Genomic DNA, 17,597 nt, shown 5'->3' with positions numbered 1-17,597 from the left:
CATGTGAACGTCACCATTACATGATGGAAAAAAAGTTATTAAATTGATGAAAGTAATTTGAAGATTATTATACCCACTTATATAGGTATTACAAAGTGCACTGCTGTTTAATTGGAAAAAATCTTCCTCTAGGGTCAAATTTGAGCAAATAAGACAAATGCAATTAATTTCAGCGCTCCGTATACCAGTGAGATAGATGTTACACCTGGTCAGCAAGAGTAGAGCTGTACTGTTTAGTGATTAGCAGGGGGAACATTGTATAAAACAATATATATAGTTATGCATCATGAATGCATCAATGCATTCTTACACCACCAGTACCGAGGACTGAAGCTTTGTATTTTACCCCTGGTCGAGAGGCCTTTATCCAAATCCTGATCCAAACCATTTCCAGAAAAGCTCTAAATCCTTGTCTCACAACTTTCTAAGTAAACAATTTTGGCCAGACCCCAACATTTCCTCCTGGTGAAGGTTCTTTCCCAAACTGACTGACTCACACAAATATGAACCGTCACTTGGGCCGCGACATGCCCTTTTAGTCCTCTCCATTCACGACCCATTAGCACACTCTGTTTGCTCTCCATTATTGTCAAGCATTAGCAGCTGACACAATGAATTAAATGAGTCAGCTGTTTCAACATCCATTGTGGGATTCATTTACAGAGCTTCCCATTTGATAACTATCAAACAGCTCTGTCAATTTTAATATTAGCTCTCTGTCCTGCCAACAGCATGGGCCACCCTTGATAAACAGGCAGTATTTGTATATTAGTCCTCAGGATTCATCTGTATGTAGAAAATCTCTCCATCCTGGTTGCACATATAGATTAGTCTGGCTGGTCTATTAATGTTTTTTTTTTCATATTTTGTAATGAAAAGAGCATTTTGGTATCCATAGGCTACAAAAATGAATGGTGGATCTTTCAATATCATTTATATATATAATTAGTCTGAAAAAAACATTGCTATTTTTATGTATGTAAATGCATTTGTTTACCCTTTCCTAACTTCCTTTTGTGACAGCCCACTATTATTCGTAATCATCATTCAACACCTGATTTGGCTAATCAGTACTTCTTCCAGCTAAATCAAGAGAGCCAGTGATGGATTTAGGAAAGCTATGTGATGGATGGCCATGTCACATAGAAATCTGGAACCAAACTTTGGTCTTCAAACTGGCTTATAAAACATCCACCACTTTTTAACTTTTTGTTACCTTTTATTGTATTTGTTTATTCATATTAATTTATTATAATCATATGGTGTTTTTACAAGAAAAGCTACACTCTAAGCCTTCTAGAAGTTCTAGATAGGTCACTGACTGTGAGTATGAGTGGTAAGCTGAGCAATATGTTTCAGTCAGTTGTTAGAAATGGAAAACAGCAGCAGTAGCTTTATACCAGGATTCTTGTAAAACTCTGTAAAACTAATTCAAGGTCAAATAAATGTTAATGTTTTAAATAAAACATGGAACGACTTTCACAAGCTTCTAATGTGCACATTTAATCTAGAAGGACCAAAAATGTGTGTTGCCAATTGCTTAGTGCTAACATACTGCTAGAATTGCATAAGGGTGCTGGCAGAAGTTAGTGTTATTGTAGAGGTGTTTTCTTCTTGTTTTTTGACAGAATTTTGACCTTTGTGGGCTGAACTGAAGGACTAGTTCTACAAATATGCATGCAACCGCCCAGTTTCCATTTTCTAAATAGAAAAAATCTGTTTATTTGAGTAATAATTACAGCTTCATGTCAAATTTTTAACCTTTATTGCTGAACTTTTGTAGATTCCCTTATTATCGTTTAAGATGAGCTTTTAGATTTGAGGTGCAACCATCCAGTGCTCATTCTCCAGCTCCACAAATTCTTCTTTCTCTCTTTCTTTCGAAAGATTGGGGCCCAACTTTTCCTCACATAATGCTCGAGTCTGACTTTTTGTGTGTATGTGGTGAGTTTTGTCTGTGTTTAAAACACAATGTCCACTATTGTTCAGAAATCTGCAAAGCCTCTTTAACAAATGGTCAGTGCGAAGCTTACACAGAGCCGAATCACGTCTCGCTGGGATTTAGGCGGGACTACAAAGGGCAGGGGGCGACCTGCCGGGCCGAAGTCTTCTCCACTCTGACTGTGAATCATTCACTTACATTTGTCACCATGTTAATAACCACAGTGACACATAGCTGAGTAATGTGCTCTACAATACCATCCGCAGAGCTGAATCAGAAACTGTGTCATGGTATAAATGAAGCTTTTACATCCCACATCATCCTGAATATGCATTCAATTTCAAATTAATAAAGAGTTTGGTCTGGAATGAATGACCAAAAAGAATCTGAAGGGTTCTTTAACTCCTTAAACTGAGGGTTTATTATCGGTTATTAATCTTAAGACTTACTATATAGCAGCTACAATAAAACTGATTGTTTGTTACGTAGCTGAGAGTAAGGAATTGAAGAGTGAGAGTGACCCACATTAGGGGCAGATTAACCAACATTTTGCACCTTCCCATTTCCTAATTTGGAAAGTGGCCGTTGCTATTTACCAAGTAGGCTCGCTGGCTCTTTAGCGCTGATGACAACATTAAAGGGCCAGATGCTGCGTTTTTTGCAGTTTTTGGGTTATGGCATTTGCATTTGCAGGAGTTTTATTCATTTTATTGTTTTAGAAAAACAATGTTTTATGCTACTATTTCCTAATAGTTTGGGTATATTTGTTGAAAATAAATATTGAAACTCCCTGCAATCTGCAAGTGAGTCTGTAATCCCTGCACTACTAAAGCTACAACTTACTTAGTTATCCATGTACACTGTGGCTGTTGTGCATGTTCATCTGAAATGTCGTAGCCATTCTTTGTTGTACTGCATTTAGCTGAGAGGTTAACCTCAAAACCAACCAGCTCAAACAACCTGACTGCGCTCCCTGAAATAAAACAGTAATTTTACAAAATCACATGGTTTCCAAATGCACTCGCACAGATGTCCAGGTCATCCCACCAAGGGAGGATGAATCTGTATCAATTTTATTGTTTTTTTCAAATTATTTATCATTTTGGAATAATCATACATATTTTCTTGATGAGGAATACATATTTTTTTATCGTTGTCATTACTTTGACAGAAGCTCACCAGACAAAAATTTAGTGACCTGTAACTGAAACGTACCTATTAGCATGTGATACCTCCACAAGCACGAATAACAGCTGTGATTCGATTTGGCATGGACTGGACAAGTTTCTGGATGTAGGTAACATTAATGTTCAGCCACTTTTGCATCAAGGAATTGCGCAGTTCAGACAAATTTCATGGCGTCTTAATCACTGTTCAGGTAGTCCCACAGATTTCAAAGGGATTTTGCAGGTCAGTCCAGGTGTGCGAATGATCCTGAATATTCATCAGGCCAATCAGTCACATTTGTGAGGATGTGAGAATTGTGGGACCCATTTCTGCATAAGTAAAACACCCCCAGAACATCACAGAGCTCTTCCAGCTTGAACCGCACCTGCACACAGTCCTCATTGCAGGCTTCCTGAGGTCTACAATGAACACGACACATCTGACCAGAAGCGATTTATATTCACAAGTCGTGTAACACGCCGGCAGTCCCTGTCCGTCAGTTTCATCTTTCTGCCACAATTCTGATGAGAATTTCTTGTAGACTGGGATTTTTGCCGCTGCTGGTCGACCCGTATGATCGTACGCTTCAATACACCTGCAAATTCAGCTGCTTCCTTCACACTGCACAAATACAATCACTCCTTTCTGCAAATCATTAACATCTGCTTTGTGACCCATTTTCCACACATCAAACAAGACATTTACTGCACTGTACCATCTTTTCTCAATCTATGAATCCTGTCGCACACCCCGCAGGTATTTATAGCCCAATCGTCCTCCTGCAGGAGCTCGAAGTTACTACCACTTTAAACACGGAAGGTGACTAATTGTTTGTCTGGAGCGCTTAATAAGTCAGAAGTAAGTAATTATTTTAACCTAATGAGTCACAGTTTTAACCTGAAACAGATAAAAAGTATTTTTTTTGGCAGAAATGGGCTTTCTACAATAAGCGTGTAAGCCAAACATGTGGTTATATTACATTGGCCATATGTTAATTAAGAAGTCTCATTTGCATGGAAGTTCTTTGCAGATTACCTGCCAAATTGGCTGCCCCTACTAGTCCAAAGTGTCCGTAGACCGTAGGTAATTAGCACCTGTTTTAGAAAATCTGCCCCTTAGAGTTTTTCTAAGGACCTCCAAAATGGTAACTTTTATGAATAGGAAAAACGGTTTTGGGTTTAATGTACGTTAATGAAACTAAAGTTGGACTATTTTTATCTATGAAATATTCCCACAATGTAAAGAGCAGCTGATGTCATCAATGGACATAAATACAAGCTGTAGTTACAAGGTTCTGATATGACAGTAGCATCAGTGGGGAGCATCATTTCACAGACAACAGGTTTTACTCAAGCTTGTGGCCTTCGGTTTATACTGAAATGGAAATGTTTAGGTCATACTGCATGGAAATTGCCTCACAGTAATTAGGCCTAAGTGAGCGATTTGGAATTTGCTCTCATAAGGCTGGCTTGGGAACCTTGTCAAAAGTTTTCGGAAAACAATTCCTTCTGGCAGGGGGAGAGTGGGATTCCTGGGCGTCCAACAGCTGGCCATGTGCTGCTGATTAGTGCACAGGAATTTAACACAGCAAGTGAAACAAAGAGCATGTGGTAGCCTCAGCATGTGAGATGGCATGTAAAGTCCAAGCTTACATGGTCACTGGCGAATTTCTGTTGTGAGCTGTAATGGATAAAATGGTCTGTTTGAAGCAGCTCGAACTTCTGTCCAGAAAGCTAAAGCGTGCTTTATTGATTATTGATGTGGACAGTTTAAATATCTAAATGCCTGAAATGTATCGGTAGCACTGCAGTACACTATTAGACTGTATTTCAATATGTTATTAGACTGAATGACTACAGTATTACAGTACACTATTAGATAGTATGTACAGTATTATAGTGCACTTTTAGACTGTAGGTTCCGTATTACAGTATGAACCGTACAGTATTACAGTACAGTATATTAGGCAGCGTTTGCTTGGTTGGATGGGTGGGAGTGGTTTTTGTTGATGGGAACTATATCCAGGCTGTGAGAAAGGAGAAGAGGAAGGAGGGAGTGGGCTTCAGGGGAGGAGGTGAGCACAGTTGGGATGATTCTTATCTGCTATCAGAAGTTTCCTTCTCCTTGGTCGACCTACTGGTGACCTAATGCCTGCAGAGCTCCAGAGGGCTGTTTATTTGTTCTAATCGAAATATCAAACAAATACGGCTTGCTTAATTCATGGTGTGCTCGCAGGATCAGATGTGTTCAGTTATCGAATACATCTGGGGGAGTCAGTGCCTCTCTCTTTTAAACATACCTCACTTTCTCACTCACTTGTAGTCAGTTAAAGTCCACCTTTACGATGCAGCCTAGCATTAAAGCCCCATGTGGCCTCGTTAAGACGGCAGTGCATGAATGCTGTTTGAGTTTCGGCTCTGACTTGTCCATTCATTTGTCGTAGCTTTCCTGAGATCATATTCCTCAGGAATGTTTTATGAGGCCCAGCCAGCGTTGTGAGTAAATGTTCGGGGCATTTTTACAGCCGGCGTCTGCATCCGAGGAGGTGCTAGATCTCTGTACCTCTCTCTCTTCCTCTGCGTCTAGTAAGTAAGCTGCACCTGAACTTAGCAGACATGCAGTTGCCTTTGCCAGACATGCAGGTTTCACTTCAATGGGACATTAAGTGCAAACTTTCCACCAGGGTAGTAATCTAAGGGACGGCGGGGGGCAGGCATCCCAACGATTTAAAGGGCCCATATCTTACATTTACCCCTAGAGGCCCACTCATAACGTTTGTGTGGTTTTATGTACCAAAAGCAGTGATAAATCATTTACACGACCATTTTCCACCCTCTTTTTATCCCTTAGAGTGGAATAGGCTGTTTATGTTACTGTGTCTTTAAGACTGAGATATGATAAATGAGTCCTGATCAGCTGCCCAGTATTTTGCATCATTCTGAAAGCTCTAGAGCTTCAATATGACTGGGTGGAGCTAATCTGCTGTAGGCTGAATATCTATTTTTTTTCCAGCTTTTCTGTATCAGTTTGAGTGCACCAGCTGCCCTTTCTTTTGTGTGAAAATATCATGATGAATGGACCAGTAGAAATTGCTTGGAATAAAATTTTGTTACATTAACTTACATGAAAAGTTAAGAACATTGTTGCCTCCTCCTGTAAAGCTGCCATTTTAGACATAGTTGTTTTTTTTTTTTTTCTGGACAGCAATGATGTTTTTGTGAATTGGTTGATTCTTGCGACATCACTGATACAATGCATTGGAAACAGGCTGTTTTTGCAGCTTAGTTTCCGTATCTGGACTGTATGGACTGAGTAGTGAATGGTATGTTTTGAAAATTTGACAATGTTTATATATGACTTTAAAATATAAATAATGAAAGAAAGCAGAAAAATGCATTTTGCAGTGAGTGATTCTGCTATTTTTCTCATACCAAGTAAGAAGGCTACACTAATATTAATACTAATATCAATACTTTTTTCAATTATTTATTTATTCATTTTCATCTTTCAACAATAAAAGTCATCCTCTTCTTTCCAGAGTAGTAATTAGGTGATGAATTTGAAGGTAAAATCTTTTGGAATTTCAAACTCTAATCTTAAATATGAAAAAGATTTAAAAGAACCTAATATCAGTCCTTTTTTACACATAAAAATGGTAACTTTGTGAAATCTATTATCATTATTATTATTATTATTAAGTGCTGTCAGAGTCTTGTTTGGGTTATTAGGCCACTTAATGGTTGTTTATGATTCTTCTGCATCTGTCCATCTTGTTGCTGGTCTTCTTCCTCTTTTACCTTTAACTGTTCCATTTTGTCAATTACATTTATTTATTGTTCCATTATATGGAAATATATATTGGCAGAAAAATATTTCCGGAAGATAACGTTGACGACTGTGTTTCCAAAAAATTCATTTTAAAGTTTAATTTAAATCATTTTAGAAATTATCCATTTAAATAAATAAATATATTTAAATTTTGCATTTTTGTATCCATTTCACAGCATTTATTTTGGTATAAATTCATTTTTAAGCATGATAATCAATCAATTTCAATGATCAATTTTACCACCTAGAAATATATAAATATTTTATATTTCATTGTATTTTATTTTAATTCGAAATACAACTAAAATACAACAACAAAATACAAAGATGTTTGTAAATTAGTCTTTCTTTGTCATTTTTTTACTCAAAATTTGACTTTTTTCCTCAAATAAATAAACATTATTAGAATAGTAACATTTTTTGATGGAGTCACACTGCCTGACTTGATGAACTGAACCAGCTTAACCTTGACTCAGAAATTTCCTCAATATCCTCAATATGAAGAGTTACTGATGTTGGTATCAGGGTCTTTATGATGCAGCACCCTGCCCACTTCTCTTCCTTACAAGAATGCCAGAATAAAAGCTTTGCAGTAAGATAAAGTCTTTTAAAGCTGCCCTATTCTGTAACATGTTGTGATTTTAAAGGTTTCAGACAAAAAATCATGATAAATTACTTTATTAAGAACTTTATATAACCAAATTACCTTTTAATAGTTAATTAATCTGCATATATGACCTGACAGTCGCACCACGTGACATTTTTAGAATTTGAGAGGCGTAAATATCTTAAGAACTGAAAATGTATTCACATAAAGGAGATATTGTAGAATAATTTAAAATGTTTCATATATTTATTATATATTTTTATAGGAAAATAATGGACTTGGGCACAAAAAATGCATGTTGTGTCACTGATCCACTAAAAAATGTTTTTCTTATGTATTGTTAATCATTGTTTCTTTATAATTCCTTCAACATTTTTTAAAGTTACTCTATGTAAGGTTTTTTTGTTGTTAAAGAAATTCACTAATCAGGGAAAAAAAAAAGGCAAAAGTATGGAGTCCGTGCTGCTACCAGTCACCATGTAAAGCATGAAATAATGATTTAAAACTCAGAAGCATTGGGTCAGAGTTTTTCAGACCACCTCATATGTCTTTACATATTCATATAACACTTATATGAATATGTAAAGACATAAAAAGAAGGTCCAGCTTGATGTTTAGATCTCAAATGCGAAAACAACATTAAAACAACAGAAAAACAACAGAAAGATATGATGACAGTAGTAGCTAATTCACTCATATCTTCAGAACAGTTCTCTTTAATTTCAATCATCAGATTCATTCGCTCAGGGAAGGGGTCCTAAGCACAATCCACGCTACAAATGTGCTTAGCACAAACGAGAGAAGCCCCAGATCTTACATACACTGTTAGAAATAAAGGTTCTGTGCAGGTACATTTTTCATTCATCAAGGTACAAACAATGTAAATGTTCCCTCAAAGGTACAACAGTGGTTTAAGGTCTGATTGTGAACCTTAAATAAGTTTTTCCAGGTGAAAAGTTCATATTTGTACCTTTTCATAACCGAATGTTTTAAAACAGAACAGTAAAATAAAAGCCTGGAGACGAGACGGGGTGTGTGGAGTCAGTACAGCTTAGAGAATATCATTTAAATGGATTATGGTACAGTTATGTTCCCTGACTAAAGATACTGAGATGGACCCTTGAGGGGACCACCCCAGTGACAAGAGAGTGACAGTTTCGTATCTTTTGATCTGAGAGTGTAGTGTAGCTTTAAACTTAAACATTCATTCATTTTCATTCTTACATAAACAAAATATTATGATTGTGCAGAGCAGTAGCCCCAAAACAAGATTTCACTTGGGACCCCCAAAACGGCCCTGTTCCAGGTGAATGCTATTAGCACTGTATGTGCCAGAACTGTATGTGCTGTCACATTTTTCCACTTTGAACTCCAGGACAGGACAGTGCTGTGATTTTAGCATTGACTGATTTACACAGGGGTCTCATGCAACACCCCCCGGCTCCCAAACTCCGCATGTTTCTGTAATAGTCCCCTTTAATAGATACAGATCGTGCGAGTGCTGGTCAGGGACGCAGCGCTGACAGGAAACACATGGCATGCAGAGGGAAGAGGAAAGCATGTTCAGAGAGAGAGAATGTGGGATGGAAGCTGTGATGAGAAGAAATCTCTCTGACCACCACATACATCACACGCGTTTTGTTTAGTGTCTGTACTTTCCAGGGACGTGAACGAGCACACGTGTGGACGCTCTGAGTACATGCAGAAGGCAGCCGCCCCCTCGTCTCTAGACAGGCCTACCGCCCGCCCCCCTCTCAGACATGCGAACCAGCCATGTAAGTAAAAGCAGGGGGTCTTTATAAAAAACCCACATCTCAGTTTACACTCTCACTCTTTCCTGCTCTCCCCATTTTCAGCCTGTGTGCTTTCGCCTCCTCAAACTCCTCCGTCAGCAGGGGGTTATGCCCCCCAGTCTTCAAAAAAATTGCTCAGCTGCTTGGGGTCTCACACGGGAGTCCAGAGCAGTGACCCATGACCTCGCTGACCTTGACCTCTAAATGTGACTTTAGGCCTGAATGATCCTGAAATGTGCTGCTTCCAGAAGAAACCATTTTCAGAGTCGGGTTGGTTTTGTTTTCAGGTTTATCTGCCGTGGTTGTGACTCTTTAAAGAGCCCATATGCTACTATTTCGTATTTTATTTTTTCCCTTATTAGATGCAGTCATATGCAAAAGTTTGGGCGACCCTGTTTATTTGTCGAATTTAATATGTTTGAGGGCAAAAGTTATGACACCTTTTATAATTTATGTTTTTTTTCCAATATATCCAACTCCACAAACAAACAGAAAATGGTGTGCAACAAAATTAGCAGAAAATGGTACATTTCACTTTCTTCTCTGCAGAGCAGGTGAGTCACACTCAACCGCTAAAAGGGCCATATCAAAAAATCTTAACAAATCTGTGGGTCAGCTGTGTTTTCATTTAATTTTTACTTAACGTTTTGACCATGACCCCAACTGGCCATTGTTTGTTCAAAATATGCCAAAACTATAATGATCAAAAATAAGCACTGAATACTTGAACGATTCAAAAACGATTTTGAATAAAGACAAATTGCTTTATATAAAACAATAGACTACATTATCTGCAGATCACTGTTAAACCCCTTTAAATGTCCTTAATGTACAGCAGGTTTTTAGTTACTGCCCGTTTACCTGGCATCTTTTTTTTTGTTTTGCTTTGTTTTTGTGGTGCTATCCCAGAGATCATTGTTGGGGAAGGGGTGGGAGCATACATTACATTGCAGTGCATGCTGGGAACTGTAGTGCAGCTCATGGTGAAGTGGACTAATATTAATAGAAAATAACTTTGGTGGCTGAATAGGATTGTGCCACGGCCCTGACTTGGCCTGCAGGCCTTGTGTTTGACACATGGGCTGTAGAAGACGTGTTAACTTATTTTCACAACAAATGTCATTTGGCCAGACGTGTTCAAACTTTTGCTTATGACTGTATATGTAGTTTTATGTACCAAAAACAGTCATAATTCATTTCTACATGATCATTTTTCCAACCTCACTTTATTCCTTCAAATTAAACAGTGACTGTGCCTTTAAGAATGACACATCCATCAATGAGCTCTGATTGGTCTTGTATTGCGCCTTGTTCAGAAAACAGTCCAGGTTCAAACACTCCTTATAACTTCAGTGTGAATGGGCGGGTCTAAACTGCTGTCGAGTAGGAAGAGGATATATGTAAATGGAGCGGTTTTTGTGACATCACAAAAACAGTCATAATTCATTTCTACATGATCATTTTTCCAACCTCTCTTTATTCCTTCAAATTAAACAGTTACTGTGACTTTAAGAATGACACGTTCATCAGTGAGTTCTGATTGGTCCTGTATTGCACCTCTTTCAAAATGCAGTCCAGGTTCAAACACTCCTTATAACTTCAGTGTGAATGGGCGGGGCTAAACTGCTGTTGAGTAGGAAGAGGATATATGTAAATTAGTTAGTTTTTGTGGCATCATAATATAATGAATATAATACAGGCTGTTTTTGCAGCTTGTTTTGTATATATGGGCTGTATGAACTGAGAAATTAGCTGTACGTTTTGAAACAATGTTCACATGGAATATCAAACCTTTACAAAACAATGAGGAATGTTCAGTTTTCCTTGATTTGGGCTCTTTAAACTGCAGGGTGCTCACAGCCTGTTTGTTTCCCATGCAGGCCTGTGCTGATTTTCCTATCGGCCTACTGTTATGAATGAGAGGAGGATGAGGAGGGAGAATGTGGCTGGATAAAATGCTCCTAAGTGGGGAGTGTCAGTAATGAACAATGAGCACTAACGTAAGAGGCGCTAAATTAAGAAAACACATGTTTCTCCTCACTTAAAGCTGCTTTAGATCAGTATGGGTGGAGGAAACCCACCCGTTCATTACAGACAACCCACAATCTACAACAGAGCATAATTTAAAGTAAAGAGACAAAGGCAAAGGCTGTGGTTTATTTTTAGGTGACGTACAGTGTTGTGAAAAGTCAGAGAATATCCTGAATTTATTTCATTTCCAGTCAAAATGGCCATTAAGTACAGGTTATTCATTGTTTCATAAGGTATGTTTGAGAAGATAAGATGTAAAATATTCATTTTTCAAGTCAGACGTTTCCAGAAGTGGAGTTCAAAAAATGACTAGAGGATCAAGAGAGAAAATAAGACAGCAAAGAACCGTACAAGACCTGGTAGACCTCCAAATCTGTCCTGATCAGATAAACAGCACTTAAAGCTTTCATCTCTGAGAGAGAGGAGAAAATCAAGCTGCTTCAGATCTGAAAACATCCATAGGAGTTTCTGTCCATCCTTCCACTGTGAGAAGACGACTCAGTGCTCTGGGTCTGAAAGGATGTGTAGCTGTTCAAGAAGAACCTCACTGAGAAAAGGAGACGGACATATCAAAAAAAAAAAGAAGCTCAACAATGGACTGACCACCCCAGAGTCCAGACCTCAGCATCACTGAATGTGTTTGGGATTATTTGGATTGTAAGAACTTCTAGGACTGAACTTTGGAGGTGTGGAAAAATATCCCTGCAGATTTCTTTGAAAGACTGAACGCAAGTCTCCTGAAAAGAATGGAAGTTATAAGAGTGGACAGGCTAAATACTGACAACATGAGTTAAATATGTGCACCAAAAAATGAATAACTTATTGGCTGTTTTGACTGGAAATTAAATAAATGAAGGGGGGTCTCTGACTTAATAGTCCTTGATTAGAAGCAAAACCAATCTCTAGACCCCTTCAAGTCAACCATGAAGATGGGCCTGGCAGTGTTTATTCCTGACGCAGCAATGAACACCCAACCCCCAATACTGAATACCCCCATCCTCCTGTCTCTGGGAGTCCCAGTGCCATATCTCTCCACCAGGGCTGCTCCTGGGGTGGAAGGGCAGTGGGGACCAGAGTGGCCGGCCATCAGTAGTGATTAATGTGCAGAAAAAACTGGAGCAGAGGGATGGGGGTGGGGTTGGGGGGGGCTGGCTGTGCCGACCTACCTCAGGTCTCAGGGCTTGGGGCAAGGGGTCCTGCCACAGCTGGTGCATTCTCAAGGAACAATAGGATCATCATTACTAATTATTATTATTATCATTATTGTTATTATTATTATTAACAATAGTAGTAATGGTAGTAGTAGTAAGTGCGTACAATACTAAATTATAGTGTCAGCGATAGTGGCGTAGTATTAATAACTGATTCTATTATTTTATACTCTGGGAAGCACCAGCTGTGACGTGACCTCATTATTAATAACAATGATTATTATTATTGTTGTATTATTAATGGAATTACTAGTTAACAATATTTAATGAAATATGGTTGTTATTATATGCTTATTACTTAATAATAACAATACAAATACTGATCATTATTATTAGTAGCAGTCATTATTATTGTGGCTGTTGTTGATGAGGATGATGATGATAGATCATGAAAAATAATGTAAAAATGAATAACCTTAAAAAAAAAAAAAAAACATACACATAGCCTTTGTTTAATCCCCGCTCAAGCTTTGGCATTTCTTTAGGAATCTAAAGTGGTCCATGCTGTCATCTCCTTCGGCCCAACTGGAATAATGAGGTTGTGATGATAGCAAGGGGGGGCGTTCCTGTCGCCCAATGGTGGGCGGAGCTGCTCTGTGCCGGTGGTCGGAGCTCTGGAGATCTGACTTGGTAGTTCAGTACGAGACACGAAGCTGAGGGTGTAGAGAAGCTGCTGCATCTGGAGAACCGAGTTTAAGGGCTTTTTCCCTCACTGTGTGGAGGTAAGAACTCTTTTCTGGAGCAATACAACTCCATAATGGCAAATTCACTCTTTCAGTCTTTAGACACTGCAAGGTAGATGATTAGATTTAGATTAGAGGTCTTAACAACTATTACAAGAAAAAGTGAATGTGCCTCTTTAGGCATCCGGCTTTGCTTGTGATCAGCGCTTTCACCCACCTGCCCATGGTCTAGTAATGAGTATGAGTGAGACTGAGAAGTTTCAGACTCTGGCATGTCTACACCGGGTAGTGTGTTGGGTTTTATGGAGATGTTTGAAGGCAAATTTTTTGCGGGTTTCACTGGCAAATTGCACGCTGGCGGGTTAGGAGAGCAGCATACCGGACATAGCATTAGTATCATTTAGCCTAACCCTAAATCAATGAACCCTAACCCTAACAACATGTAATAATACTTTTAACGTCCTTAATATGAAGAAAATTTTGGGATATAGCTTATTTCAAGCAGCTGCTTTGTCATTTCCAGTAGCCAAATTCTTGTTGGACAACTTAAACTATAACAAATGTTTATTGTCCTCCTAAATTAAACACAGTCCAACACAGTAATAAAGAGTAGAGAAGATTTTCAGTGTATCTCTAATCTGCTTCCTTTAAACATAATGTAATGCTGTTTATGTGAGGTTATTTCTTGTTTACTCACTTGTTTGTTTGTTCCTTTCAGTCTTTCCACAATGTCGTCCCTGGACTTGCTCATATTCGTCCACGCTGAGGATTTTTACCTTACTTAGGAGAGTATACATGATATCACGCCAAAAAAGAATTGGAGTCTAAGCCACTTTGGTCCACCAGTGCCCCTCAGTGGACTGTGGCTGCACAGGTTGTGGATTGTAAAACCTTTCAGGCGCAGCGGGACCATGGCTGACTCAAAGGAGTTGGACCTGATAACCAAGCACTACAACTTCACAGGGAAATTCCGCAAAACGGACAAGGAGTCTGGGCTCAAGGCCGACTCTGTGGTGTTCATCATCGTATGCTGCTTCATCATTATGGAGAACGTGCTGGTTCTCCTCACCATTTGGAAGACCAAGAAGTTCCACAAGCCCATGTACTACTTCATTGGGAACTTGGCCCTGTCAGACTTGCTGGCGGGCGTGGTGTACACCGCCAACATCTTGCTCTCGGGAGCCAACACATACAGACTGAGCCCGACGCAGTGGTTCTTCCGGGAGGGCAGCATGTTCGTTGCCCTGGCCGCTTCGGTCTTCAGCTTGTTGGCCATTGCCATTGAGCGTCACCTCACCATGCTGAAGATGAAGCTCCACAACAACGGGAACACGTGGCGCGTCTTCATGCTGATCAGCACGGTGTGGTTCATCGCCGCTATTTTAGGCGGCCTGCCCATCATGGGCTGGAACTGCATCGAGAGCATGAAGAACTGCTCCACGGTGCTGCCGCTCTACCACAAGACCTATATCCTCTTCTGCACCACCGTCTTCAGCGTCATCCTCATGGCCATCGTGGTGCTCTACGCCCGCATCTACACCCTGGTGCGCACGCGCAGCCGCAAGCTGGTCTTCCGCAAGGTCTCCAACGGCCGCGGCGCCAACAAGAGCTCGGAGAAGTCCATGGCCCTGCTCAAGACCGTCATCATCGTGCTGAGCTGCTTCATCGCCTGCTGGGCGCCGCTCTTCATCCTCCTGCTGTTGGACGTGGCCTGTGAGATCCGCGCCTGCCACATCCTCTACAAGGCCGAGTGGTTCCTGGCCCTGGCCGTCCTCAACTCGGCTATGAACCCGCTCATCTACACGCTCACCAGCAACGAGATGCGCCGCGCCTTCATCAAGATGCTGCTGTGCAGCAAGGTGTGCAGCCAGCCTTCCGGGAAGTTCTCCAGGCCCATCATGGGGGCGGAGTTCAGCCGTAGCAAGTCGGACAACTCCTCGCACCCTAACAAGGACGAGCCCGAATACTCACCCAGGGAGACCATTGTGTCCTCGGGGAACATCACCTCCTCTTCTTAAATCGAGGATGTCCAGTTTGAGTCCTGGAGGCTCCGTTCACATTACAGGCCTTATCAATCCAGATTTTTTGCTTTGCCTACTTCTGATCTGGGCATTCTCATTACGGACACACGGCCATGCGTTGAATATGCATGTTGGACCACCTATAAAAGTGGTTTAAATCTGATGTCTGTGTTCACACTACCCAAAAAAAAACACATTTAGGCAAAAAACCTGATTTGCGCCATTGCAATGTGAACACAGCCTTAGCCCTGCGCAATTTGGTGATCCCTGTCGAAACACATCTGCTAAAGCAGGGAAATCATTAAACTGTGCTGGACTCCGAGCCTCCAGAACCAGAATTAGACACCCTGTCTTAAAGGGACTGTACATTTCTCCCCATCCTATGTAGTGAATGTGTATGTGAAGTGTGGATATCTGTCTGTTAGCATGTACAGTGTGTGTACGGGTGGGCTGGATTAGTGCTTGAACCGTTTCTACGCCTTTTAACTTGTGTGAAAATGCCACCTGAAAAGGGCTAAACTGGGAGAAACTGAGACTAAATGACAAAAATCCAGGAGCCCTTGCGTGGACTGGAAAGTGCTGCTCGTTTTTAAGACTCTTTTTTTTTTGCCACTTCTGAAGGACGTCCAGCACTGAACCTCCGTCTTCCTCCGATTCCACAACGAAAAATAGGGAAGCACTTAACAAACTGAGCTGCGTAAACTTGATTAATCAGTATTACCCATCGTCCTGTCATGTTGTGCGGAAAAGAAAACAAAACCTTGTTCCAGTCTGAGGAACATTTAGAATAGCACTTGTTGTAAAAGTGCTCTTTGAGAGCCATCATAGGCCTTACTGACTCTTCTGATAATGGATTGATTAAAAAATAGTTTGTTATGCTCATTTGTACCATTTCATGGAAATTAAATTAAAGAAATACAGTAGGTACTTGTGTTTCTTTGGCTTAACACGGTGGTCTTAGTGAGATTTCTTCAACCCCTGTTTGAGAATGTATTCTGGCCATTTGTTTGATCTCACTTTCACATCAGGTAAACAGTTGTTGTAGACATTCAGTGTACTTGTACAGTAGCTGCCAGTATTAATTTATCTTTGAAAACGTGTTGTGATGTGGACGAGGGTTAGAGGACAATGTGGTGTCTATAATTCATGCTCTTATTGTGTTTCTTACCATTATTCTAATAGATCTCAGTACATTGTGTCCTGTAGCTGATGCACGTGGTCTGTTCTGGTCGTCTCCCAAAGGGGACGGCATTTGCCTTTGCAATGTAGCATGGTTCAAATCTATGGAAATAAGCCGTGGCGGTGGGTCATGCATTATGAATAGATGTGGGGAAAGTGAACCTGAAAACAGAGCCCTTTCTTTCTAATGTCTCCATCGTCGGCCTCCCTGTCAGGGTTTTAGATATGGTTCAAAATGTATTGTTGTCAGGAATATGGATCCATGTAGGCCAGCCATGAGCCCATTTTGTCCCTGTTGTTCATTTTTGCACATTGTAACACCTGTGGTTTAGTTTGTCAATAAATATTTGCTGTAAAAACAAGGCTTTCGAGACTTAATGAAACAGAACTCTGTGCATGTCCTTATACATAGACACAGCTGTCAAAATTAGACAACACTGGTCATGTTTTGTTGATTTTTGAAGTGGAAATAAGGTAACACATCCTCTACAGAGAACACACTGAAATGTGACATTTTTCTGCACATTTCAATGCATGATTTCTATTTATTTGCTGAGATAAAATAGTAAATGTGCCATAACTTTTGCACAGGCCACATTTTATGATTTGATTTTCCTAATATGTTAAAATTCAGCAAAAAAACAGTAGTTGTGTATGAAAATGTGCCGAAGTGTGTCTCTGTAGAGGATGTGTTGTTACTTTTACTAAGAAAATCAACAAAACAGGTCATTTGACCAGGGATGCCAAAACGTTTGCATATGACTGCATATGTAAATTTCAAGAATTGGCATGATGTGAATATATTTTAAGTGACACGTTCTTTGTAACACATTCTTTGAAATGTATACACAAATATATTTCCCTTTAATATATGAAGCACTTTAGTTCATCATTGTTTATTTTTATAAGCTAAAATGCTTCAATTCACACATCATAAAATAAATACATAGATAATTAAATATATCAGTCCAGACTGAAGGGAAACTATAGAACAGCAAGACCAGCACTACACCAAAGAAAAATGCTTTACATTGTACTGAATGGGTCACATTCGTGCTCAGACAGCGCCATCTGCTGGATAATGTCTGAAACACACTTCACACTGCAACATGATAAAGCATGAGCAATTCAATTT

The 17,597-nt window shown here is 39.8% G+C and overlaps 1 protein-coding gene across 1 annotated transcript; it reads left to right on the top strand.

The window, feature by feature from the left end:
• The first annotated feature begins 13,195 nt into the window (after positions 1-13,195).
• s1pr1 (sphingosine-1-phosphate receptor 1) lies at positions 13,196-16,010 on the top strand. Its single transcript, XM_036587124.1, has 2 exons — positions 13,196-13,301; positions 13,981-16,010. The coding sequence occupies exon 2, from the start codon at positions 14,174-14,176 to the stop codon at positions 15,278-15,280; it is 1,107 nt and encodes a 368-aa protein (XP_036443017.1). The 5' UTR covers positions 13,196-13,301; positions 13,981-14,173; the 3' UTR covers positions 15,281-16,010.
• The last annotated feature ends 1,587 nt before the right edge of the window (positions 16,011-17,597 follow it).

This window comes from Colossoma macropomum, unplaced genomic scaffold (assembly GCF_904425465.1).
Source record: "Colossoma macropomum unplaced genomic scaffold, Colossoma_macropomum, whole genome shotgun sequence".
Classification (NCBI taxonomy): domain Eukaryota; kingdom Metazoa; phylum Chordata; class Actinopteri; order Characiformes; family Serrasalmidae; genus Colossoma; species Colossoma macropomum.
Note: the sequence above shows the minus strand (reverse complement) of the source record. Positions and strands in the feature narration are given on the sequence as shown.

What these genes read in the sequence shown, in the direction of transcription:
- s1pr1 (XM_036587124.1), top strand. Translation starts at nt 14,174, where the DNA reads ATGGCTGACTCAAAGGAGTTGGACCTGATAACCAAGCACTACAACTTC.